Raw genomic sequence first — 27,438 nt, 5'->3', positions numbered from 1 at the left:
TCTTCTCTAAAGCTGTGTGAGAAATGTGGACTTTTTTCTCCAAGGGAACTGGGGACCAAAGGAGAACTAGGACCAAAGAGGCATGTAGTTTCATGCCAAGGTTTTCCAGGTAACAGAGAAAAGAGAGAGAGACTGGTTGGTACTCAGAAAATAGAGGATTTTATTGATAAAGTTTTGCCATACCATGCTTACCTCAGGGCTTCCCTGATAACTCAGTTGGTAAAGAATCCGCCTACAATGCAGGAGACCCCAGTTCGATTCCTGAGTTTGGAAGCGCTCCTGGAAAGGGATGGGCTACTCACTCCAGTATTCTTGGGCTCCCCGTGTGGCTCAACTGGTAAAGAATCTGCCTGCAATGTGGGAGACCTGGGTTTGATCCCTGGGTTGGGAAGATCCCCTGAAGAAGGGAAAGGCTACCCACTCCAGTATTGCCCTAGAGAATTAGCTACATTCAGACAAGACTACTTTAATACCAGTTTTTAGAAATTCTCCTATTTCACTTTCTCTTCTTTTCCCTTCCTAATTCCACCATAGCCCATCACAGGCAAACCCAAATCACATAATACAATAAGAACCATCTCAGCACCTCAGTGCTGGCCCTACCTTTACCAGGTCCCAGATTACTTGAATAATAGTAATCAGAGATGCTGGGTTAAAACCAGAAGGTCATAAAATATCATCAGCAAAAATAATGCAGGAAACAGGAGAGATATTCAAATTTAATTTTTGAGCCCCCAAAGAAATATTATGTAAATATAAGGGAATAGAAACACATAATGAGTTTGAGTGAACTCCAGGAGTTGGTGATGGACAGGGAGGCCTGGCGTGCTGTGATTCATGGGGTCACAGAGAGTCGGACACGATTGAGCGACTGAACTGAACTGAACTGACTGAACAATAATTACAAAATTGTGTTAATAGTATTATGGGAAATAGATGGGGAAACAGTGGAAACAGTGCAAGACTTTATTTTTTTGGGCTCTAAAATCACTGTGGATGCTGATTGCAGCCATGAAATTAAAGGACGCTTACTCCTTGGAAGGAAAGTTATGACCAACCTAGATAGCATATTAAAAATCAGAGACATTACTTTGCCAACAAAAGTCTGTCTAGTCAAGGCTATGGTTTTTCCCATGGTCATGTATGGATGTGAGTGTTGGACTGTGAAGAAAGCTGATCGCCGAAGAATTGATGCTTTTGAACTGTGGTGCTGGAGAAGACTCTTGAGAGTCCCTTGGACTGCAAGGAGATCCAACCAGTCCATTCTAAAGGAGATCAATCCTGGGTGTTCATTGGAAAGACTGATGCTAAAGCTGAAACTCCAATGCTTTGGCCACCTCATGGGAAGAGTTGACTCACTGGAAAAGACTCTGATGCTGGGAGGGATTGGGGACAGGAGGAGAAGGGGATGACAGAGGATGAGATGGCTGGATGGCATCACCGACTTGATGGACATGAGTTTGAGAGAACTCTGGGAGTTGGTGATAGACAGAGAGGCCTGGCATGCTGTGATTCATGGGGTTGCAAAGAGTCGGACATGACTGAGCGACTGAACTGAACTGAACTGGAAAAAATACCCACATTTGTATAATAAGATAATAAAATGAGTTCAGTATTTTCATGTGCCAGTTAGCCAGTTATTGTGTTAATATTATTTTATCTCACTGGAACTTCACATTCTATGCATAAGGAAACCAATATTGATACAGAGGTTCTTAACCTTTAGCATGCATGAGATCAACTGAGATTGTTATAAAGTACTAATGATTGCCATTTTGAGCCAATTAGCATGAAAATATGTCTTAAGTATTCATATGGACTTTAAAAAATTAATAATACCTTGGAGATAACATATCTGTTAAAAAAAAATCTACTGCATCCTTTTAAATGACTACATACTATTCCAGAGAAGAAATGAAACATGATTTATTGAACTACTATGTTACTGATGTGGAGAAGGCAATGGTACCCCACTCCAGTACTCTTGCCTGGAAAATCCCATGGACGGAGGAGCCTGGTAGGTTGCAGTCCACGGGGTCGTGAAGAGTCGGACACGACTGAGAGCCTTCACTTTCACTTTTCACTTTCATACATCAGAGAAGGAAATGGCAACCCACTCCAGTGTTCTTGCCTGGAGAATCCCAGGGATGGGGGAGCCTGATGGGCTTCTGTCTATGGGGTTGCACAGAGGCAGACACGGCTGACGCGACTTAGCAGCAGCACAGCAGCAGCAGCAGCAGCATGTTACTGATGAACTCAAGTTTTTTCCCCCATTTTTTACAAGCCATATTACAGCAAGATTATTCATACCTTATTTTATGAGTGGGCAAATTTCTCTGGGCTAGTTGATTTTCAAAGTGGAGTCCATAGTCCACCTACTCTTGAAATCACTCAGGCACTGATTTTCAGTCTTTTGAATGTATGGGGCGTTCCCTCACTTCATACTTTTTATATGTACTACTTTCTCTGTCTAGAGCACTCTATCCCCAAAATGTTTTGCAATTTTCTCTCCTGGCACTTAGCACTATTTTGTGCCTATGTAATTATTTGTTTGATTATGTTTAGTTGTCCATTTCCTCCACAAAAACTTAAGTTACATGAGATCAAGGCCTTTGTCTCTATGGCTCACCAAATAATGAAGTGACAGGCATAGAGCAAACACTCAAAAATATATATCAGGTGTAAAAAAGCAAATAATAGCTAAACCTTTTATGCCTGGTGAGTGAAGGCACTGTAATACTTTTACGGTATTCCACCTAATTAGGTAGTATTCCACCTAACCCTTACTGTTGCCTCCATGAAGTATTATTTCTCTTATTGTGCATATGAGGAACAGAAAATCAGAGAAATCTAAGCAATTTTCCTGAGAAATGGCTTATTTGAGATTCAAATTCAGGTCTCTCTGAATTCTAATTAGGTGACCATTACATCGTACCTGTTAGTTTCTTGGACTAATAATAATAGATGGATTAGACAGTGTTCTTGTCCTACGTTAGTTCTTTTATTGAGACTTCATTGGGACTTGTTTTGGAAGCACAAAGCATTAGATAGATATCATTTATTGGAATTTACCATGAAATTCTTAAAGGCTTTGGGAATTTTTAATATATATTACAATGGAAAATATGAAAATATTGAGAACAATGAACACCTCTAAAGAAGGTTGAGTGCAGAAGAATTGATGCTTTTGACCTGTGGTGCTGGAGATATTTGAGAGTCTCTTAATGGCACCCCACTCCAGTACTCTTGCCTGGAGAATCCCATGGATGGAGGAGCCTGGTAGGCTTCAGTCCATGGGGTCACGAAGAGTTGGACACAACTGAGCGACTTCACTTTCACTTTTCACTTTCATGCATTGGAGAAGGAAATGGCAACCCACTCCAGTGTTCTTGCCTGGAGAATCCCAGGGATGGTGGAGCCTGGTGGGCTGCCATCTATGGGGTCGCACAGAGTCAGACATGACTGAAACGACTTAGCAGCAGCAGCAGCAGCAGTAGACTGCAAGAGATCGAACCAGTCAATCCTAAAGGAAATCAACCCTGAATATTTGTTGAAAGGACTGATGCTGAAACTGAAGCTCCAATACTTTGGCCACCTGATGCAAAGAGCTGATTAATTGGAAAAGAACCTGATCCTGGGAAAGACTGAGGGCAGGAAGAGAAAGGGGTGACAGAGGATGAGATGGTTGGATGCATCACCAACTCAATGGACATGAGTTTGAGAAGACTCTGGGAGATAGTGAAGGACAGGGAAGCCTGATGTGCTGCAGTGCATAGGGTTGCAAAGAGTTGGACATGACTTAGCGACTGAACAACAGCAACATAAACACTGAATTTAGGAATGAAAATATAGACTAGTTTGCTCAGAAGTTATACATTTGGTTACAACATGTTAAAATGTAGAACAGAGATTGCTTCAGTTCAGTTCAGTTCAGTTCAGTCGCTCAGTTGTGTCTGACTCCTGCGACCCCATGAATCACAGCACGCCAGGCCTCCCTGTCCATCACCAACTCCTGGAGTTCACCCAAACTCATGTCCATCGAGTCGGTAATGCCATCCATCCATCTCATTCTCTGTCGTCCCTGTCTCCTCCCGCCCCCAGTCCCTCCCAGCATCAGAGTCTTTTCCAGTGAGTCAACTCATTGCATGAGGTGGCCAAAATATTGGAGTTTCAGCTTTAGCATCAGTCCTTCCATTGAACACCCAATATTGATCTCCTTTAGAGTGGACTGGTTGGATCTCCTTGCAGTCCAAGGGACTCTCAAGAGAGATTGCTTACTTAATATTTATTAGTCAAGTACTATATTCTAAGTTTTCTTTTAAGCATCAGTTATGTATTTATTAAATAATACATATGGTTTTAAAAACAAATAAGAGTATAAGCGTTTTATTTTTAAGGAATTTAGTGATGTTTTGGAGAGTTCCCCTCCCCCTGCCAGTTAGAAGAAATGATTGAAAGCTTGAGAAAAAATAATAATATTAATGAAAAATAAAGAATCTCATAGTTTTCTGGATGCATTGCTCCTTCTACTGTAAAGCAGAAACAAAAAGGATTTATTTTCTATAAAAAGCTCATGGGGGAAATAAAACTCATTGAATATAATGTTTGCTACATGCCTAAACAGCTTCATTCAGGAGTGAATCACTTATTTCATAGATCTTCATGGTATTTTTTTTCAGGATTAATTTATGAAAACATATTTAATTACTAGAAGTTGGTTTCATTATTTTTCTTAGGGAAACAAATCAAAACAAAAGCCCACATAGGAAAATAAATTTGGTGCCTCATTTGGCTTTAATACTAACTGCTGCATGTATTAATAAAAACTTAATAATTAAGTTACCTGAGATTTACAAGTTTATGCCTCTTCACATATGAATGTATCATTTACTACAAGAGTTGGAGAGGAATTTAATCACAGAACTTCAGGTTAATACAGATTCATTAATGATATATTGAGGTCATTAGAGTTATGTGTATAAAGCCGAACTCTAGTTTAATACCTGACCTAACATTGATCAAAAACCCTTCACTTTTAGGTATTCTGGGGATTGCAAGGTCTATTTTTTGCTGTTGTTGTCTTGTTTGCTTGTCTTTTTGAGTCTTGAGTCCTCTGAGCTATCAGAAGCCCATGGACTTTGTTTCAAATAGTAACACCAATGACCATGGGCATGCAGATATCCCTGAGATCCTGTTTTCGTTTTTTTTTATAAATACCAGAAGTGGGATTGTTGGATTATGTGGTGGGTCTAGTTTTAAGTTTTAAGGAACCGCCATACTGTTTTCTGTAGTGGCGATACCGGTTTGCATTCCCACCAACTGTGTACTAGAGTCCCCTCTTCTCCAGTTTCTTGATGGTCGTGATTTAGTTGCTAAGTCATGTCTGACTCTTGCGACCCCATGGACTGTAGCCTGCCAGGCTTCTCTGTCCATGGGATTCTCCAGGCAAGAATACTGGAGTGGGTTGCCATTTCCTTCTCCAATTTCTTACCAGCACTTTTTAATCTTTTTTTTTTTTTCTTGTTAAAAGCCATGTTAAGCATTGTGAGGTGATATCTTGTAGTTCTGATTTACATTTCCCTAATGATCAGTGATGCTGAGCACAGTTTCTTTCTTTTTATTTATAATTAAAACCATGTATTTATTTTTGGCTGTGCTGGGTCTTCGTTGCTGGGCTTTTCTCTCGTCGTGGTGCTTCTCACTGTGGTAGCTTCTCTCGTGGAGCACGGACTCCAGGGCAGGCAGGCTTCAGCAGTTGTGGTGCGCGGGCTCAGTAGTTGCAGCTCCTGGGCTCCAGAGCACAGGCTCAGTAGTTGTGGTGCAGGGCTTGGTTGCTTTGTGGCATGTGGGATTTTCCTGGACCGGGAAGGGAACCTGTATCTCTTGCATTGGAGGGCAGATTCTTTACTACTGAGCCACCAGGAAAGCCCTGCATATTTTCATATATCCATTGTCTTTTTCCTTCGGGTGAAAAGTCTACTCAGTTCCTTTGCCCATCTTTTAATTTAGTGGTTGCTGGACAAGAAAGATGGGAAAATGAAGAGGTACTAGTCAAAGGGTACAAGGTACAGTTACACACGATGAATAAATCCTAGGGAACTGCTGTACAACAAAATGCCTATAGTAAGCAGTACTGTGTTCTATACTTAAAATTTGCTGAGAGATGTTATGTTCTTATTTCAAACTAAGAATTAATTAAAAGGCTTAATTATTAATTAAATAGTTAAACTTTTGGAGAGAATGGATAAGTTTATGGCCTAGATTGCAGTGATGTTACATGGGTATATGTGTGCGTGCATGCTCAGTAGCTTAGTCGTGTCCAACTCTTTGTGACTCCATGAACTGTAGTGGGCCAGGCTTCTCCATCCATGGGATTCTCCAGGCAAGAATACTGGAGTGGATTTTCATTTCCTTCTCCAAGGACATGAATATATGCGCATCTCTATATGCAGCTTTTGAATGTCAATTATACATCAGTTTTTTAAAACATTAAGTTGTCTTTTAAAAAGGCAATACCAAGTTGGCTGCTCTGAATTATTTGAAGCCTAACGGAGAGAATGGAGGCATAACAGCGTCTCAAGATTAAAAAAACAAAACAAAACAAAGAAAGCCTGGAATGAGAAAAGGCACAGATTCTTTTCTATTTCTATAAAAACAGCAGCACCTTCTGGTATTTCCCTTTCAGAATTCGGGCTTTAGAGGACTGATCTGATACAGTTGGTAATTTTACTTAAAGACCTTCCTATTAAATAGATTCAAACTATTTTTGAAGAACAGATGGTATAGACTAGAGGAAGAGATAAACACTGTATGTTAAACATTTTATTGATCAATTAAAATATCATAATTTAAAATGTTGATTCTACTGTGGAAATTATACATGTCTGTCTGTGATGGAGAAAGACACTGAGATGGTGTATGTAGGGAGTGGGATGGGAATTTATTGTCCAAAGTTGAAATTGGACTCTTCCCATGAGGTGAGAATGAAATGAGCAGAGCCCCCCCCCCGCTGACTATTCAAAACACACACACACCAGACAGACAGATGGCTCTTCTTCAAGGTGTAAGGAAGCCGGCTTTCAGTCTTGAATCATGTGCCTCGGGGTACTTTGAAAACTGCCTATTTTTAAGATCAGTTTGAAAAAAATGATAGAGTAGAATAAAGAAACCACCTGTGTGGATTTGAAGAAAAAGTCAAGCTATAAAGTTAGCAGCTCTTTGCAAAGAATATAGTTATAGAAGAACGGCATCCTTATCTTCTAGCACTTCTTTGTTCTGCTTTTTCTACAAGAGCACGAATTCTTGATTAATGAATATCAGCATTGTGTAAATTAATATATTTGACATTAATTTTCATTAATGTTAACCTTTCATTCCTATGAATTACTTATGTGTAACAATTTCCATTCCATTATAAATGTACTTTTGTTGGATGTTTTCATAAATTATGAGAGATAGAATATTTGGGTAAATTGTGAGATTCACCAAAAGCTAACCAACTATAAAGGAGATAAAACGTCGTCAATCATTGTGTACATATGTATATCTAAGTATCTAAAATAGTTACTTTAGAGATAGAAACAGTCTTTTCTTTTTCAAAAAGGAAGATTGGGTCATTTAATAGTGATTGAAATGGTATTGAAACTTATTTTTCCATTGGTTCCCATATTTCTGAGAAAGTACTAGAGCTAAGACCGAATATAGGAATAAGCTTGTTAATGATGGAAGGTGCAGGAAAATAGCAAGCCTGCAAATAACCTTTATGTTCTACTCTGCCCTTGTGTGCCATCACTTTCCCTTTGATGTCAGAGCCGTGTCCAGAGTTGGTGTAGGCTGTGTTCCTGACAGCAGCAGGGTTGCAGTGGAAACTGTCTTCACCACCCACGTTTTGGGCCTGATACAATGAATCCCACACAAGCAGTGGGTCTGCCTGCTTCCAGTTGTGCCCCATTTTATTCTCAGGATCTGTGTCCTTTGCCCTTGGTATTTTTCTACAGGATTTAGATGAGTGTCAGACCCTTGGAAGGCTACACAATAGTGACCTTGATTCTCTAACTTTGCTGGGGGAAAAGTTGAGTTTAAATCTAGAGTTGAAATTATATGCAATGCTATGGTAGTCAGGCGGAGAAGGCAATGGCACCCCACTCCAGTACTCTTGCCTGGAAAATCCCATGGATGGAGGAGCCTGGTAGGCTTCAGTCCATGGGGTTGCTAATAGTCGGACACAACTGAGCGACTTCACTTTCACTTTTCACTTTCATGCATTGGAGAAGGAAATGGCAATCCACTCCAGTGTTCTTGCCTGGAGAATCCCAGGGATGGGGGAGTCTGGTGGGCTGCCATCTATGGGGTCACACAGAGTCGGACACGACTGAAGTGACTTAGCAGCAGCAGCATGGTAGTCAGGTCATTTCTGATACAAAAGAAGACTTCACCTGCCATTAGAGATATCTGCCTTTTGATTTGACTCAGGCTTTCTGGTCTTAAGTGTAGCTATGCATTTACAGAAGATGAATGCTTGTTTTTTTTTTTTTTTTTCTTTTGTAGTTGCCTTGCCTTTGATACATGGGGAAAGTTGGGTAATTCTTAGTATTAATTTTCCAGATATTATTTATAAAGGTTTATCCTTCTTGTTGTCAAAATACAACCCTTTTAGGGGTGAAAAACCCCAAGCACTGCTTGGGGAAAAAAATACTAGAATAAAGATGGCGGGATGGTTAGTGTTTGATGGATGAACAAGTGGAAAGAGGGTGTAATTCGGAACCAAGAGGCACTACCCCATGGCTGGTCCTGAGCTCCTTTGGGGGCAAAGCAGTCTTTAATTACATCTGGTACTCATTAATTCTTTTTGGAGTCTCTTTCCAGATCTGTTCCCCCATCAGCCTCCCATCGAGCAACAGAAATTCCAGATGGTTCCCTCCATATGCCAGTGCTCATTCTCTTAAGTAGGATAGATTGGTCACTGACAGAGCAGGATCCAGGAACATTGGCCAAGTCAAGCCAAGGTGAAAAGCATTGGGCCACAGTTACATTAGAGATGATCCATCATTCATGTTTCTAAATGTGTTGTATGTATAACTGCTTCTGAATGTTTTCTCTGAAACACCTTGAGTAATTTCCTGGGAAGCATGGTACTTCTAGACAACGTGGCATATTGATCCTAACTGTCTACACCTGGAACAGAGAGAGATCCTCTAGAAGCTGTCATTATAGCTGAGAGTCGTTTTGGACCTGATATGCTCTGGAGCCTACTTAAGGGTGATTTTTTTTTTTTTTGTCTGCATCAATTGCAATGCCAACTATCGTCTGTTATTGTAATGCAAAGAGAATTAATTGATATGTCTTTATAAGTCATAGGTTTATTTCATCTTTGCAGAATTTTGTTGTAATAGGCACATGGACAGACTTTCCATTTTGAAGTTTTGAGAATGAAGATGAGGTCAATCTCCATATATCAAAAAATATGTTGTTTCAAGTATATCGCCTTGTATTTATTTATCTGTCTTCATCTGATAATGGGAAATATGTCCGACTCATCTTTGAATTCTCACCACCCAGCAAGATGTGGCACATATTGAGGAAGGAAAGAAAGCAAAAAAAAAAGTGTGACTAGATGGATCGAGGAAATTTCAGTGCAGTTGGCACTGAAAGAAATAAGAATAGTGTTTCTACTCTTGTCTTCATCTGATTCTTTGCTTCTAATGGCTGTTGGATTTTACGTGTACGTGTGTGTGTGTGTGTGTGTGTGCACTCTTTGTTGTTATTTTTTGAGCACCTATCAAAGTCTGGGTATTGTTCTATGTGCTCAGCAACTCAATGTGACAGTGACAGGTATAGTCTGTGTTCTAATAGAGCTTGTAATAGGCTAACTGTGCTTTGTGGGCAATTTATTGGTATATTTGGAAGGTAAGACAATTAGGAAAATGTCTTCTAAGGGGAAATATTATAAAGACCAAAAGGAAGATTTTAAATTCCGTGTAATTGTCACATTTTAACTGAAAGGTATATGCAAAAGAGGCCTAATATCATCTTGTGTGTGTGTGTGAGTATTTTGTAGATGAGAGAAAACATTTATTGAAGAAGTTAAGTTACTTTGTACAATCAGGTTCAATAGTCAAACACTGGTAAAATGGGCCACAGACTGGAAGAGATAAAGGTTATTTGTATCGAACTCATATTTAAATGTGTTTGCTTGAAGTAATTTCTGTCTTGCTTTTGAAGTCACATTAAAGTTATGAACTTATAAAATGTATGTGAAACCTATAAGGTTCTCTAGATATTTCACTCTTTTGTTTGAATGTATGAAAAGGAGCAGATGTGAAATTGAAATACATACTTATTTTCATCTGTTAATCTGATTATTCATTTTGCATCAGTCACTGATAAACTCTGGAAATTTAAGGTGTGCAGGGAACTGAGCATATCTGAGCAACATTTATGGCACACCTTTATCTTTGATGTCATAAGAAGCACTGGGGATTTCTTAAAAGGGGTGTTGTCTTCTCCTAAGGAATAACAGTGGGAGAGAAAGACATAATTATGTTGAGGATCAGCCCAGTGACAGCTTCTTCCTTATAAGCAATAATCATGTGTGTAATTATCATACATTTTTTAAATGCTGTGTGTTATAAGGAGGTCCAGGGCATCACTAGAGAGTAAAAGAGAGAGATTTCCATAGAGGAGTGGTGGATCCAGTATGGAGACTTAATAGCAGATCTGAAACTTTGTTGCTTCAGATGGAAGAGTGTATGGTGCGGATGCTGTTGGATCATCCTTGCATCCTGAGAACCAGCATTCTACTGAGACCCAAGGGGAGGGAGAAGGCTTGTTCAGGAGAATTTAGGGATCAGGCCTAGAGATGTCACACTGCAACTCTGCCTACATTTTATTGGCCACCCGGAGTCACATGGCTGCATTTAGTTGCAGAGGAGGATGGAAAGAGTAGACTAACTATGAACCCAGGAATAAAAAGGAAATGGTTGGTTTACCGCTCTGCAGCATCTGCCATAGGAAGGTGTAGTGGTCTTACCCCTTGGACAGAAGGCAGGGACCAGAGAAGACAACTCCTGAGAAGTCAATTTGGGGGGGGGGGGGGCAGGGCCTTAAAAACAACAGGATGCATTGTTTTCTGGAATCAGATGTGAGATTATGTTTAAAAATTCCTTAAATATGAAACAGACTCACAGCCATAGAGAATAGACATGTAGTTACCACGAGGAGAGGAGGCAAGGGAGGGAAAGATTGGGAGTTTGGGATTAGCAGATGCAAACTACTATATATATAATGGATAAACAACAAGGCCCTATTGTATAAGGGACTATATTCGATATCTTCTAGTAACCTATAATGGAAAAGAATATGAAAAATCACAGATATATACGCCTAACTGAATTACTTTGCTGTATACCAGAATCTAACACAAGACTGTAAATCAACTATAATTCATTAAAATAAATTTCAGAAAATCCTTCAAAATCTTTGCATGTGTCAGTGATTATGGTATTAAGATGTAAGCAGAAACGCTTATTTGATATCTTCAATTTGGGTTGAATTACTACTGAACTTCAGAAAGTAACACTTACTACTTTGGCACATATGAAGCATTTATTGTTTTAAAAGAGAATTTTTATTCGTGTATTACTCTATTGTCACTTTCAAGAAAAAACCAATGTTTCTTTCTCCTGAAGTTATATGGAAACTACTTTTAGAAAGGTGAGCTGAAGAATAATGGTTTCAAGTTGCCCCATGAACTCTGTGAATTCATCTAGCTAATGAAAACAATACAAATAATGAATATATTAAGCATTTATTGAGCATGTAACAGGCACTTGGTTTTCTTGGTGGGACTGAGGGATTGAGAGTGTCTTACTAATACTCTTCAGCACTTTATATCTATTGATTCACTTAATCTTAACAAATATCCTATGAATTAAGAGATTTTTATTATCATTCTCATTTTATAGATTAGAAAATTGAGACACTGAGGAGTAAATTGTTGGTCCAAGCAGCTAGTCAGTAGCAACTTATTCACAGCCAGTCTGACTTTAGAGGTCAAGGTCGTAAAGTGTGGTTGTCTACCTTTCAAACACCAGAGCCTAGGGAGGGGCAGGGACAAAGGGTGTGGAGCTTATCCAGACATTTGCATTAAAGCAGGCTTGGGACAGTGTTAGAGTCATCAGTAATGCCTTTGGCCATGACCCTTGGTTTGCAAAGCAGTGGAAGAATGTATTCATTCTTCTCTTTTCCTCTTCCTCTTCATGAAAGCCTAGCCTTTGCAAACACTTTGTTTTTCCACTTTCTGCCCCTGACCTGGCCCAGGCAGCAATGCAAGCAGCTCCCGAGCTGCCTGGAGAATCCAGTATAAGTCACTGGAGGAGAGGAGGCAATTCTTGTCTTGGTTACATGTCTGAGCAATTTCTTTTCCTTCTGCAGACAGGACTGTCCTTGTGGATACTGATCTTCCGCCCCTCAGAGGCCTCTACGTGATGGGGACTCTAGAATTCCCTGTGGACAGAAGCAACGTTTTAAGCGTGGCCTGCATGCTCATTGCTGGTGGGGAGCTGAGAGTTGGTGAGTCAAGGGCAGCAGAACTGGGAGCAGAGACAGGCCTTGGGAGAGGTTAGTGTCTCTAGCAGGCTGCTTAAGGGAGTCTGGGGAAGGCTGAGGCAAGGAGGAAGCTTACCAGCAAAAGTTCTCCCCAGCCAGCTTTGGACACAGACAGAGGTGACATTTGTTGGGCACTCCTGTCCACCCACCATCTGCAGTCATCTGGCCCCAGGGTCCTCACGCTCATTGCAGGGCTCTTTTTGCTTCCACCAGGCAATTCTCCATTTAGTTCTCTGAGTGGGAATTTACCTGTGGCTCACTCTTCCAGAGATCTTGTAGGATGGATTGGTTAGCCCTTGATCAACCATCCCAGAAGAGAATTTCAGGTGCTGTTGTAGCGCCGATCCTTCAGAGCACAGACCTGGGAGCCCAGCTGATGTGCTCATCCTAGGACAGTGAAGAGAGAAAGCTGGGGAGAAGGCAAGCAACTCACTTGTCTCCCACTGCCCCACAAACCCATTAACTCTTCTGTCTAGTTATGTTTTATGACTCCCTAGGAAGCTGATGGAAGGGCCAGAGATGCAGTGGAGCTAGGAGATGAGGGTCCTCCCCCTGGGAATTGCGGGATGTTGCAGGACAAGTGGATCTGGGTGATGAGTTAACCAAGTCTGATACAGTGAAAGGGTGAAAATGTTAGACACTCAGTCATGTCTGACTCTTTGCAACCCCGTGAACTGTAGCCTGCCAGGCTCCTCTGTCCATGGATTCTCCAGGCAAGAATACTAGAGTGCGTAGCCAACTTAAAAATGTGAGTTGTCTATTTTATATACAGTATAATGTATGGCAAGCCACTCCAGTACTCTTGCCTAGAAACTCCCATGGATGGAGGAGCCTGGTGGGCTGCAGTCCGTGGGGTCGCTAAGGGTTGGACATGACTGAGTGACTTCACTTTCACTTTTCACTTTCACACATTGGAGAAGGAAATGGCAACCCACTCCAGTGTTCTTGCCTGGAGAATCCCAGGGACGGGGGAGCCTGGTGGACTTCTGTCTATGGGGTCACACAGAGTCGGACACGATTGAAGTGACTTAGCAGTAGCAGCATAATGTAATAGTATGTATATATCAGTCCCAATCTCCCAATTTATTCCCACATCTTATCCTTTGGTTCAGTTCAGTTCAGTTCAGTCACTCAGTCGTGTCCGACTCTCCGTGACCCCATGAATCACAGCACGCCAGGCCTCCCTGTCCATCACCAACTCCTGGAGTACACTCAAACTCATGTCCACAGAGTCGGTGATGCCATCCAGCCATCTCATTCTCCGTCGTCCCCTTCTCCTCCCGCCCCCAACCTTTCCCAGCATCAGAGTCTTTTCCAGTGAGTCAACTCGTCACATGAGGTGGCCAAAGTATTGCAGTTTCAGCTTTAGCATCAGTCCCTCCAATGAACATCCAGGATTGATCTCCTTTAGAATGGACTGGTTGGATCTCCTTGCAGTCCAAGGGACTCTCAAGAGTCTTCTCCAACACCACAGTTCAAAAGCATCGATTCTTCGGCGATCAGCTTTCTTCACAGTCCAACTCTCACATCCATACATGACCACGGGAAAAACCATAGCCTTGACTAGACGGACCTTGGTTGGCAAAGTAATGTCTCTGCTTTTTAATATACTATCAAGGTTGGTCATAACTTTCCTTCCAAGGAGCAAGCGTCTTTTAATTTCATGGCTGCAATCAGCATCTGCAGTGATTTTGGAGCCCAAAAAAATAAAGTCTGATACTGTTTCCACTGTTTTTCCATCTATTTCCCATGAAGTGATGGGACCAGATGCCATGATCTTTGTTTTCTGAATGGTGAGCTTCAAGCCAACCTTTTCACTCTCCTCTTTCACTTTCATCAAGAGGCTTTTGAGTTCCTCTTCACTTTCTGCCATAAGGGTAGTGTCGTCTGCATATCTGAAGTTATTGATATTTCTCCCAGCAATCTTGATTCCAGCTTGTGCTTCTTCCAGCCCAGCGTTCCTCATGATGTACTCTGCATATAAATTAAATAAGCAAGGTGACAATATACAACCTTGATGTACACCTTTTCCTATTTGGAACCAGTCTGTTGTTCCATGTCCAGTTCTAACTGTTGCTTCCTGACCTGCATACAGGTTTCTCAAGAGGCAGGTCAGGTGGTCTGGGATTCCCATCTCTTTCAGAATGTTCCACAGTTTGGTAACCATGTCTATTTTCTGTATCCATGACTCCTGTTTTGTAAATCAGTTCATTTGTACTTTTTTTTTTTTTTGATGATTTCACATGTAAGGGTGGACATATATACTTTATAAAATAAATAACTAATAAGAAACTGCTGTGTAGCACAGAGAATTTTACTCAATACATTGTAATAACCTAGGTGAGAAAAGAATCTAAAAGAAAGAGTTCATTATTTGAATGAGAGATAGAGGAAGCTGCATGGAGTTGGTTGTCAGACAGCAGCATTGTGTGTGACTGGGACACAGTACTGGGAAGGACTTCTGGGAATAAAAACCCATATTTCACTCTCTGTCCTCCCTCGTCTCCTGCTCAGGCTACCGTTTAGTCAAATCCAACCTGAACTCCGAGTCAGGGAGGGCTCACTGATGTCCTGTTTGTGGGTGAGCTGCATCCCAGGGCAGTGAGCTGAGGAGGGCAGTATTTGGGAGTGAGGTTTGAATGCCCTCCATCACATTCACTGGTGGAGAATGGTTCTTCTGTTACAGCAGCAAAAGATTCAGCTTTATCCAGATTCATTATGCCAACCGCATTGTCACCTCTAATTCTTACTCTTTTTACACGTGCTACCTCAAATACAGATCTCTGTGTTGTACACTTGCATAAGAATTGTTTTGTTTTCACCTGGGTTTTAAGGAGACATAAGCGCAATATTTTTTACTATTTCAATCCATCTTTCCACATTGAGGAAATTCTTTTGGCTCCTGATCTTTTCCTCCCAGATTGATGTCACTTGCTCATTGGTTTAATATTCTGTGTCCTCATCCAGTTAACTGGTTGAAATATTAAATAAAACTGAGCCTTGTTCCCGTTACTGGAAAACTTATTTTAGGTTGACATCCTCTGTTGCTAAGAGAGGTCTTTTTTCATAAGTTTTTTTTTGGGTTTCTGAAGTCACTTATTACTGTAATTCAAACTTGCTGCCTGGAAATTTGTACCTTAGAAGAGAAGTGACACAGTGGCACTTTCCAGTTTTGACCTATACGTTTCATATCTTATTTTTAATTTTGTCTATTCCCAACTACACTTTCATCTGTTACTAGACAATGGCATGTTCTTTTTCTCTCTGCTTGTCCATGTGTTCCAGGCCTAAAGGTTGATTATCCAAAAGGAACCCATCTGCCCAATCCTGTGTGTGTGATGCCTGAAGGGAGACTTTCAACCCATCTGTCCCATTCTACCACACCCTAAAGAAATCCCAACATGAAATAGATAATAAGACTAGTTAGCAAAGAAACCTAATAGATGTGGGCATTGGCACAGAGCACTGCCAGAGACTGTCTGCTATCTGATGCCATTTGATCCAAGTCCCAGCACTGTGGAGTTATATTTCTTGGTGGTCCTGCTTTTAAGGCAACTGGTGCTGGCAAAAGGTACCAATTGACTTTTAGTAGGGTGGAATCATAATGTTAGCATTAGACGGGAAGTTTAAGATCAAAGCTCCGCTTCGAGGGCTACAGCTGCATCACAAACGCCAAACTCAATTTCATTCTCTGTTCAGTGGTTGTCTCATTAGTCTGATAAAACACTTAAGATAAGCTGAAAGTATTTCACTTGTTTGTCCATCCTATCATTCATCATGATTTTTGCTCACTGCCTACCATGTGCCAAGTTCCACCAGAGAGGTTGGATGTACAAACATAGCAGTCATGAACCTGGCTTTCAAGAACTGTCTCGATAAAGCAGCAGAGACAAATAAAATCATAACTGCAAGTGTCACCTCTTCCAACGTGGAGAGGGATTAAAGATAAAAGAAGAGATCCGAAAAGACACTTATTTGTGGACAAGCATTATACCTTCAGGAAACTGCAGAAAAAGGGTATGTCTGGATTGTAGGATTTACAAAATGTGGATCGCCGATGAAGCCTCTTGGCCTTATGCATTATGTTAAAGAGTCTGGGTTTTCTCATGAAGGCAGTGCTCTGTCACTGGGTATTTTTAAACAGGGAAGTGACATTATTAGATCTGGTCTTAGAGCCATCACTTTTGGCAATGCAGGGGATGTACTGGAAGGGGCACAGTGAAAACTGAGAAGGCTATAAGGTATTTCAGAAAAGAAACTATAAGAGATTGAATGAAGACACTGGAGCTAAAGAGGAAGAATGAATTAGGGAAGTACCGAGGAGGTAAAAAATTCCTAGAATCAAGTGGCAATTTTGATGTGAGATGATACTTCCTAGGTTTCAGGTTGGGAGATCTGGGTCCATGGTGAGGCTAGAACAAAACCTCCTTCCCACTACTTTTTAGTTGAGTGTGTGTGCCAAGTCACTTCAGTCATGTCCAACTCTTTGCGACCCTATGAATTGTAGACAACCAGGCTCCTCTATCCATGGGATTTTCCAGGCAAGAATACTGGTGTGGGTGTACCCTCCTCCAGGGGATCTTCCTGACCCAGGGATAGAACCTGTGTCTCTTATGTCTCCTGCATTGGCAGGTGAGTTCTTTACCACTGATGCCACCTGAGAAGCCCTTTTAGTTGAGCGACTCTGGCAAATTACATGAGCTATTTCTGCCTCAGTTTTCTTATCTCTAAAATGGGAGCAATAATAATCATGCTTATTTTATTGAGTTTTATAGGAACTGAGTAAATTAATGGGGTCACAAAGAGTCAGACATGGCTTAGCAACTGAATAACAGCAATATTTATTTATTAAAGTCTTGTTTGGTGGAAGTGCTTGAACAGTGTCAGGCACCTAGTAAACCTTTAGACACAAATGTCAAGTTTAAGTTTCAGTAGGATGTGTAAGTGGTAATATATAGAGGACAAATAGATAAATGAGAAAGCACAGAGGAGAAGACTGTGCTAAATATATATATTTGAGGGTCATCAGCCAAAAATATGAAATCAAAGCTGTGAGATAGAGAAGGCTTTTAAGGGTAATGGAGGAAGCTGAGCTCAGAAAAGAGAAAGGAAAATAAACAGCTATAAAGATAGATGGACAGTGAAAAGAAAATAATGCTTTGTAACAAAAAGGAGGGATTTGCAAGAAAGAGGGAGTGGTTAGTAGTATGAGATACAGCAGAAAGAATAAAATCAAGAAAGTAAATTGATCATCTTATTCCAGCTTTTAACTTTTTTATTTTTCTTGTTGTTTAGTCACGCAGTTGTGTCTGACTCTTTTGCAACCCCACAGACTATAGCTTGCCAGGCTCTGTGGGATTTCCCAGGCAAGAAAACTGCAGTGCATTGCCATTTCCTTCTCCAGGGGTTCTGCATAACCCAGGGACTGAACCTGCATCTCCTGCATTGGCAGGAGGATTCTCTATCTGCCACCAGGGAAGCCCTTTATTATTTTTACAATGGCTGTCAAATATACTTTTGACACAAAATGTTACTTTGCATGTTGAACAAAGAAAAAAATTTCCTGAAGGACAGTGACTTCTAATAAGTTTAATGCCACTTATCTATTCTTTAACAACTTCATGTTGTCTTAAGTACAATTGGACAGATTCGATCTCATGTTTGAAAATGAACAGTTGTCTCTACTGAGTGATGTCATCAAACTTTTACATGCTTTCGTGAGTAGCAAGCTTTCTATTGGACAATAAAATGGAATGGATCAGTAGGTTTAAGGAGAATGTAGATTTACCCCTGTCTCCATCCCCTTCCTCCTGGCTTCCCTCACTTTCTCTTTCACTGAATGCCAACTCAATGACAAGCATTCTTCCTCTGACTTGAGTATTGAGCAGTGAGCCAGACAGATACGATTCCTCCTTGTACTCTTTTATTGGGGGAAATAGACAATAAAGTAGTGAAATAAAAGGGGACATAATTTTAGATGGCAGTGCGCGCTCTGAAGGAAACTAAATAGAGAAGTGAACTGAAGACAGGTGTTGGCACCATAGATTAGGTAGTCAGCGAACAACTTTCTGAAGAGTCAGTGTGACTTGAGACCATAGAGACAACAAACAGCTAGACTTGCAAAGATTTGAACAAAAAGTTCCAGATAGAAGGAAGACCTGGTGCAGAAGTCCTGAGAAAGAGCTCGGCATGTGCTTTGCATAGTTGTGGGGCAGAAAAGCAGTCACTGTAGCTGGAGACTAGTGAAGAGTAGGCCTGAGTTTCATGGGGTATACTGGGTTTTGAGCTGTGCTGTGTTGTTTTCTAAAGCAATAAAGAACACGAGTGAGTCCAAAATCTGCCGAAAACTGCTTTTTTTTTCCATTGTATTATTCATTTATTTTTTCTAACAGTAACAGATATACAGTCGAGAATGAGGCCAATGAGTGAATGTGTAAATCAGTTCTTACAGTGTTTATATATTTATAGTGAGGTAAAGTCATGCTCAAAATTCTCCAAGCCAGGCTTCAGCAATACGTGAACCATGAACTTCCAGATGTTCAAGTTGGTTTTAGAAAAGGCAGAGGAACCAGAGATCAAATTGCCAACATCAGCTGGATCATGGAAAAAGCAAGAGAGTTCCAGAAAAACATCTAGTTCTGCTTCATTGACTATGCCAAAGCCTTTGACTGTGTGGATCACAATAAACTGGGGAAAATTCCGAAAGAGATGAGAATACCAGATCACCTGACCTGCCTCTTGAGAAACCTATATGCAGGTCAGGAAGCAACAGTTAGAACTGGACATGGAACAGCAGACTGGTTTCAAATAGGAAAGGGAGTACATCAAGGCTGTATATTGTCACCCTGCTTATTTAACTTATATTCAGAGTACATCATAAGAAACGCTGGACTGGAAGAAGCACAAGCTGGAATCAAGATTGGCGGGAGAAATATCAATAACCTCAGATATGCAGATGACACTACCCTTATGGCAGAAAGTGAAGAGGAACTAAAAAGCCTCTTGATGAAAGTGAAAGAGGAGAGTGAAAGGGTTGGCTTAAAGCTCAACATTCAGAAAACTAAGATCATGGCATCTGGTCCCATCATTTCATGGGAAATAGATGGGGAAACAGTGTCAGACTTTATTTTTTTTGGCTCCAAAATCACTGCAGATGCTGATTACAGTCATGAAATTGAAAGACGCTTACTCCTTGGAAGGAAAGTTATGACCAACCTAGATAACATATTAAAAAGCAGAGATATTACTTTGCCAACCAAGGTCCGTCTAGTCAAGGCTATGGTTTTTCCCGTGGTCATGTCTGGATGTGAGAGTTGGACTGTGAAGAAAGCTGATTGCCGAAGAATTGATGCTTTTGAACTGTGGTGTTGGAGAAGACTCTTGAGAGTCCCTTGGACTGCAAGGAGATCCAAGCAGTCCATCCTAAAAGAGATCAGTCCTGGGTGTTCATTGGAAGGACTGATGCTGAAGCTGAAACTCCAATGCTTTGGCCACCTCATGCGAAGAGTTGACTCATTGGAAAAGACCCTGATACTGGGAGGGATTGGGGGCAGGAGGAGAAGGGGATGACAGAGGATGAGATGGCTGGATGGCATCACCGACTCGATGGACATGAGTTTGAGTGAACTCCGGGAGTTGGTGATGGACAGGGAGGCCTGGCATGCTGCGATTCATGGGATCGCAAAGAGTCGGACACACTGAGCTACTGAACTGAACTGATTTGTGTGAATAGATTTTTTTTGCTGTGAATGCTTTCCTGTATTTAATTTTAAACCAGGCTCTTTTTTAAAAATTTATTTTATTTTATTTTTTTAATATTTTTTTTAAATTTTTTTTTATTGGAGGCTAATTATTTTACAATATTATGTTGGTTGGTTTTGCGATACATTGACATGAATCCACCCCGGGTGTACATGACAGCAAATTCCCATTGGCTGTCTATTTTACATATGGTATTGTAAATTTCCATGTTACTCTCTCCAAACATCTCATCCCCTCCCCCAAATAGCTACTTTTTGATAATCTCATGCGTATGACTTTAACAAGACAGAGATTAGTTTGGGACCTTCATGAATATCGGAATTCCAATGGCAAGCCACTCCAGTACTCTTGCCTAGAAAATCCCATGGACGGGGGAGCCTGGTGGGTTGCAGTCCATGGGGTCACTACAAGTCTGACGTGGCTGAGCGACTTCACTTTCACACATTGAAGAAGGAAATGGCAACCCACTCCAGTGTTCTTGCCTGGAGAATCCCAGGGACGGGGGAGCCTGGTAGGCTTCCGTCTATGGGGTCACACAGAGCTGGACACGACTGAAGTGACTTAGCAGCAGCAGCAGCAGCAGAGATCTGGATTATAAATCTAGTTTAGCAACTTGTTACACAACTTCTGGAAAATTTCCCAATAGTGGACTTATAACTATGATATCTTAGACCTCAGAGACTGTGTGATTGATCTGTATCAGCATGTAGATAATTGAACTGAGACTCACAGAGATTATTGATTGGTTCCGAGGTCTCATAGCTGGTAAAGAGCAGGACCAGAATTAGAGGTTATTTTAGTCACTTCAAATCTTTGTCCTTCAAGCCTTTGCCCAAGGATTACCTTTACTATGAACATTTTCTGTCTCCATTCAGTAGGTTTTAGTGTATATTTTCTTCTGGTTGATTCTATCATTCATATCATCATTACTGCATTCATTTTTATGTTATGAAATGGTATGTTCTCATGAATATCTTCTCTGTATTAGATGATATACTTTACAATATTTTTGTGCCCCTTGTACCTAAGACATAGTACACTTCTGATAATGTGCCATATGACTGACCAGTGTATATATAAATGAATGAACACATCTAAGTCTGTCTTTCAGCTTAATACCTTTTTCTTGCAATACATCCAGTCTCCTGACACTTAAATTTCAACATCTGTGAGGAAGGACTTGTAGTGTTAATGTGTAAACGACTATGTTTCCCCACCCCCATATGGGAGAAATAAACGGGGGTAAAAACACATTGAAAAAATTGGTGATCTTGTACAAATCTAAGTATTTTCAATCTTAGTCTGTCTAGGAGAGGAAGACTTATAAAAATGCCTGACTCAAAGCCTGTTCAATAAACATTGGTTTGTTGAGTGTTTTAAATGTTTGTATTTTTTTGCCCAGGAATAGCTGTCTCTACGCATCCTTTTTATCACTGTCCTTTTTTAGATGAGACATCATTTCCATGCTTTAATTTGTGTGCTTTGTTATCTTAGATATCAGTGATGTTAACGTGTTATTGATCCAAATGTGCAACTCAATGGAAAGTGTTTTAATCTTATGCATACTTTTAAAATTGCAAATGGAAAATTCTCTCGTGATAGTTTGTAGGAGAATTTCAGAGAGGGATAATCAGTAATAATATATGTGTGTCTTCAAAACTTAACAGAAATCTCCTTGATCCCTAAGTAAACAACACATGCCCACATTTCAGTGTCCCTGAGGACTGCAGAACATTGTGCCTGGCCTGTCAGAGCCAGGTCACATGATATACTGCCTAGTCACTCAGTAATTATGGTAGGAACTGGGTTTTTAGCCTAAAAGTTGTCACATATTGTTTTGCAGAGCCCATGATGGGTATTTGTCAGCCCTGTCTCACATTTGTAGCCAGGAGCCTAAGGTCATCATTAGCACATGACTTTGATTGTCAGGAAATGAAGTACTACGTGTATGGAAGTTTCATTGCTTCCATGATTGGGACTTTCTCAATCCTAAAGAAGAAGAAAAATCCATACAGAGTTTATTGCCTTCCAAACTGACAGTTCTGTAAGGCTCATTGGATGATTAAGTAATAAGAAGGAGACAAACCAGAGAAAAGTGTAGATTAAAACATATCCTCCAGCTTAAAGCCACAATACCCAGTAGTCAGACTTCTTGAGTTGCCAGAGAGAATCCTCTGATGATGTTTGTTTAAAAATAATATATTAAATAAAAAACCCAAGCCAAACAAAAATATATTCTTTCAAGTTTATGATTAAAAATATAACAAATTAACTGCACATTTCATATGTAAATTTAAGGGTACATAGATATCTATAAAATAGTTTGTAACTTAGCTAATATAGATCAACAGCCAACAAATCAGTTTCTGTCTACACTGATTGTTCTCTAATCAAACTACTGGTTAATAAAAAAGTGAAATATAAAGTATGTTCTTATAAATATTGTACTTACTTAACTACAAGGGCAAAAGTGTAAAAGCTCTGTTCTTTATAGGTTCAGCAAGCACTAAACTCCATTTCTGTGAGGTCTTAGAAAGATTGGTAGCCAACAGTTAAATAACACATATTTCAATATCAGATCAAACATAGAAGTATCTGTCTATTTTCAGATGGATATTAGTTCTCTGATAAACATCTCATTTTTCTTAAATGTATAGGTTTTTAAGCAAAATATATCTTGGGTTTATCTACATTAGACAGACTTAACAGTAACCATTTTGGTAAATAAACCTTAAACATATGCATTTTTTGTATGTCAGTTACACCTCATTAAAGCTTTAAGAAATTTAATGGTTTAGAGAAACAGAAAAACAAATGTAATTTTGACCAAGTTTCATTCTTTTGATGAATAAGTACTTATTGACGAGTATCCTTGAAATATAATCATTTACGGTGTTTAGAATATGATGTGTACAAAATATGATGCATGTACAGAAAAGTTCATCAAATAAACAGCACACAGTTCAACTAAAGAAGAATCTATGCTAGTGGGAATGTAATGGGATCTCACGATTGTTTTAATTTGCATATCTCTAATGTGATTTGAGCACTTTTGAAATTTTTCTTGTCTATTTGGTATTTTTTTTTTTTGAAGTAGCTACTCTCTTGCCCCTTTTTAAGTGATGACTTATCTTTTTTATATTGATTTGTTGAAGTCATTTATATATTTTGGAAAGTACATTTTGTTAGTTTTATATGTTGTAAATACCTTCGCCTACTCTGTGGCTTGCTTTTTCAGTCTTCTAATGGTGTTTCTAGATAATTGGAAAACCTTTATTTTAATATAGTTCATTTTATAGATCTTTCCCTAGATGAACTGTATATTTTGACTGAAATATGGTAGGCAAGCATATGCTGTATGGTTTTAATCCTTTTAAATTTGCTAAATTTGCTTTAGGGTCATCATATGATCCATATTTGTGAATGTTTTATGCAAGCTTGAAAAGAATATATTTTCTTTATGAGTCTATTTCCCATCTACCCCTATTATTTGCTAATTGTATTAGTCAAAACTGTTACATCCTTATTATTTTCTTGTTTATTTTATGACCAGTTGTGTTTAATTTGACACTGTTATTTTAGGTTATCTACTTTTCCTTATAATTCTTTCAATTTTTTGCTTTATTTGCTCTGAAGCTATGATGCTAGGCACATACATACTTAGTGTTCTTATGGGTGAAGTGAGTCTTTTCTTCTGTGGAGTATCTGATTGTTTTGCAAGAGGATTGGTTAAAATTACCTAGTTCACTGTTTGGGAGACAAACTATAAGTGAACTCTGCTAGAAAGACACAGCCCTTTCTTTCTGGGAGTTACTGTAAAGAGGAGGAAGCCTAATAGAAGGCATTTAGAGTACAATTTTGAAGCATTGAGGGAAAACATGGTATGTGTGGTAGCCCACAGAAGACCCCTTAACACAGATGTAGTTGACAGAAAGGATCCTAGAGAAGGTTGCCTCTGAGCTTGGTTTGGTCTTGTTTGGGGACTTGATTAAGGTGGCTCAGCTCTTCAGCGTGGCAAGGAAACTGACAGGCAGGGGAAGGGAGTAGTTCTTAAGGCATAAATTTGTTTCCAATCATTTGCTATTTCAAAACATTTTCCAATGTTTGCAATTATAAATAGATAATACTGCAGAGGAGAATTTGGACACTACCCTTTGCCTGTGTTCCATACTATTTCTTTAGGGCAAGTTCCTCAAAGGAGACTTACTGCAGCAAGGGGCCTGGACCTTTTTATGCACAGAAGGGGACATCTAGTTCAGGGTCGTAGGAGGCTTTTTAGAAATAAACTACAGTGAAGTCAAGTTTTGAGGGGTGATTAGGAGCAGGACAAGATGAAGGAAGGCATATAAAAGCCTGGGGAATCTCATGGACACACAGGAGGGTAGAGGGAGCAGTAAGTAAATAGTTCAGTGTACGTTGGCTTAGTCACCAAGTATGGATAGTCATGCTTAAAGGGTGGACTTTAAGTGTAAGTTAGGTTTATATTTGATTCTACCAAAGAGTTAATAAAATCATATAAGGCCCTTTTCCCTTTTTCTTACCTTTGAAGTTCATGGAATCCATTTGTACCATATTCCTCAAATCACTATAACAGTTATCTTTTATATACCAGAACTTACTTTCCTTCCATCTCCCCAGGTGATTTTAGCATCTGGAATGTATTCTGTTTCCCCTCCATTGCCCACCATCATCCTAAATTGTGACAACTTCTCTTTACTTCTTCCTGTTCCTCTGTGGCCACGTGTTCACCGATGGGACTTTTCAGCCTAAGCCCAGCTCCCCCGCTTTTTAGCTGTGTCATTTCTTAAATGCTCCTTAACCTCTCTTTGTCGCCATCTCCTCATGAGAACCTTAGCGATATCCATCACAGGGCTGTGAGAATTCAATGAAATCATGTATGCAAAAACACCTGGCTTGTCTCTGCAGCATGGCAACAACAATTTCCCCTCCATTGTGAGTATCTGCATCCATCAAGGCTGAAAAATGCCTTTTGTTACAGTTTAGAGTGTCTCTGAGCAGCTTTAGAGAGGAAAATCAGAGAACTGCGATTCCTAGATCCTTCTCTTAGCTGTGATTCCTCTCATTTAGGGACAAAGCCCAGGCTGGTGAGGGCACTTCACCCTTCTTTTGCTGGATTTGAGCATACAATGAGGAGTTTGAACTTTAAGGCTTTTCATTGAACAGCTTCTACACATTCGAGAGACACTGTTTTCATGTTAACATAGCATGTCTTTCCTTCTCTTAGGTCATTCTTGCCTTCTTTCTGCTTGGTCCCTATTCTCCATCTTTCCCTTCCCCCACATCCCAATGAAGAATCCAAACTCTGGCCATTTCAGATACCCAAAGATCACGGCAGGCTGACTAATTTTGCCCAGACTTTCTGTGAAAGCTCCGCATGTGCTGCTGTTTTGGGTTGCATAATTGATTTAATCTCTGATTTTAGAGGAACGTTGAACTCTTTTCGTGGGACTCTGCATACATTTCTCTAGGGCAAAAGCTGTCCTACTTTTTTTTCTCTCTGGTATCTGTTTAGTGCTAGACCATTTTCCCCCCAAGAATCTAAACTACCCTCCGTGAAATAAATGAAATCACAGTTGGAAAACAGCTTACTGGACAGACTTCTAACCGCCAGATAAGAGCTACACCACATACATTTTCTTAACATTCTCCTCCTCCCCAGCATCCCTTCTTTCTTCTCTAGCACTTCTTTGTTTTGGCTAAGAGGATATATTAGTCACTCAGCTGAGTACCTAGGTGGAGCCACCAAGTACTTTACCATCTTTTGAGAAAACAGGCTGTGGGGTCTAATTCTTGCATGCCCATTGGCCTACTGTTTGACTCCAGGAAAATTTACTTATCTCTCTGAGTCTTACTTTCATCAGTCGTTTGTAGACCGATGGCTGCGAAGCCTGGACTATAGAGCTAGGTATGCAGCAAGCTGGCAACTCACACTGAGCTTTTGGCTACCCAGGTATACATGGGGTGCCAACTGGGGAACATGATTTTATGCCTCTGAAAGACCACTTAGCCAAAAGAACAACCAGGCAATTTTAAGTTTCCATTTACTTCGTATCATATTTGGCAGCCTTATTGTGGGTTGTGTTTTCAGGCATTTCGAAGTGGAAAGACATGTTTGATAGCAGATGTGTTTTGTCAGCTTCTCTTATCCAGTTTGGAGATAATCTTCTCATTAGTTGCTTCTTTAAAAATCCAATAAGTGTACAGTGTGCTAAGTTGCTTCAGTCATGTCTGACTCTTTGTGACCTTATGGACTGTAGCCTGCCAGGCTCCTCTGTCCATGGAATTTTCCAGGCAAGAATACCATTTTCTTCTCCAGAGGATCTTCCAGACCCGGGGATCAGACCCTCATCTCTTACTTCTCCTGCATTGGCATTGGTAGGCAGGTGGCTAGCACCCCCTGGGCTTTGTAATATTTTATATCCTCTAAGGTACTGCAATACTTTGGCCACCTCATGCGACGAGTTGACTCACTGGAAAAGACTCTGATGCTGGGAAAGGTTGGGGGCGGGAGAAGAAGGGGACGACTGAGAATGAGATGGCTGGATGGCATCACCGACTCTGTGGACATGAGTTTGAGTGAACTCCGGGAGTTGGTGATGGACAGGGAGGCCTGCCGTGCTGTGATTCATGGTGTCGTGGAGAGTCGGACATGACTGAGCCACTGAACTGAACTGAACTGAACTGAAGATATATTCCTGAAGAAAATAATCTTTGATAGGTTCGTACTCAGAAACACAGTTTCCAGTAATTTCCCCAAACAATTCTCTTTCTGTGAAAGTGACCAAACTTTGCAGTTTGCATCAACAGGTTAAGGTCAGAAGTAATTCCCAACTGTTCATTGAACATCACAGCCTGAAGATTGTGTCCTTATGCTGTTAAAAGAGTTTAGCCTTAGATAATAACCTACTATTTGTTTCATAAAACACAGCACAAACAGATCATTGTTCAAATTCAGACCATTGCTTACTAGTTGGATAAATCTGAATGATTTTCTTAGCCCCTGTTCTTTGTTCTATATGAGTATTTAACACTGAGATGAGAATCTTACTT

The 27,438-nt window shown here is 40.2% G+C and overlaps 1 protein-coding gene across 3 annotated transcripts in view; it reads left to right on the top strand.

The window, feature by feature from the left end:
* Positions 1 to 27,438, top strand: part of PKHD1 (PKHD1 ciliary IPT domain containing fibrocystin/polyductin) — a 448,361-nt gene that overhangs the window by 275,709 nt on the left and 145,214 nt on the right. For all 3 annotated transcript variants that reach the window (XM_088831516.1, XM_055406831.2, XM_088831515.1), the window contains one exon: positions 12,433 to 12,570. In XM_088831516.1, the coding sequence (XP_088687642.1) occupies positions 12,433 to 12,570 (138 nt within the window). The remainder of the gene's footprint in view (positions 1 to 12,432; positions 12,571 to 27,438) is intronic.

This window comes from Moschus berezovskii, chromosome 23 (assembly GCF_049115385.1).
Source record: "Moschus berezovskii isolate FMDL1 chromosome 23, NW_MosBer_1.0, whole genome shotgun sequence".
Classification (NCBI taxonomy): Eukaryota; Metazoa; Chordata; class Mammalia; order Artiodactyla; family Moschidae; genus Moschus; species Moschus berezovskii.
This window is presented reverse-complemented; position numbering and strand designations above follow the sequence as displayed.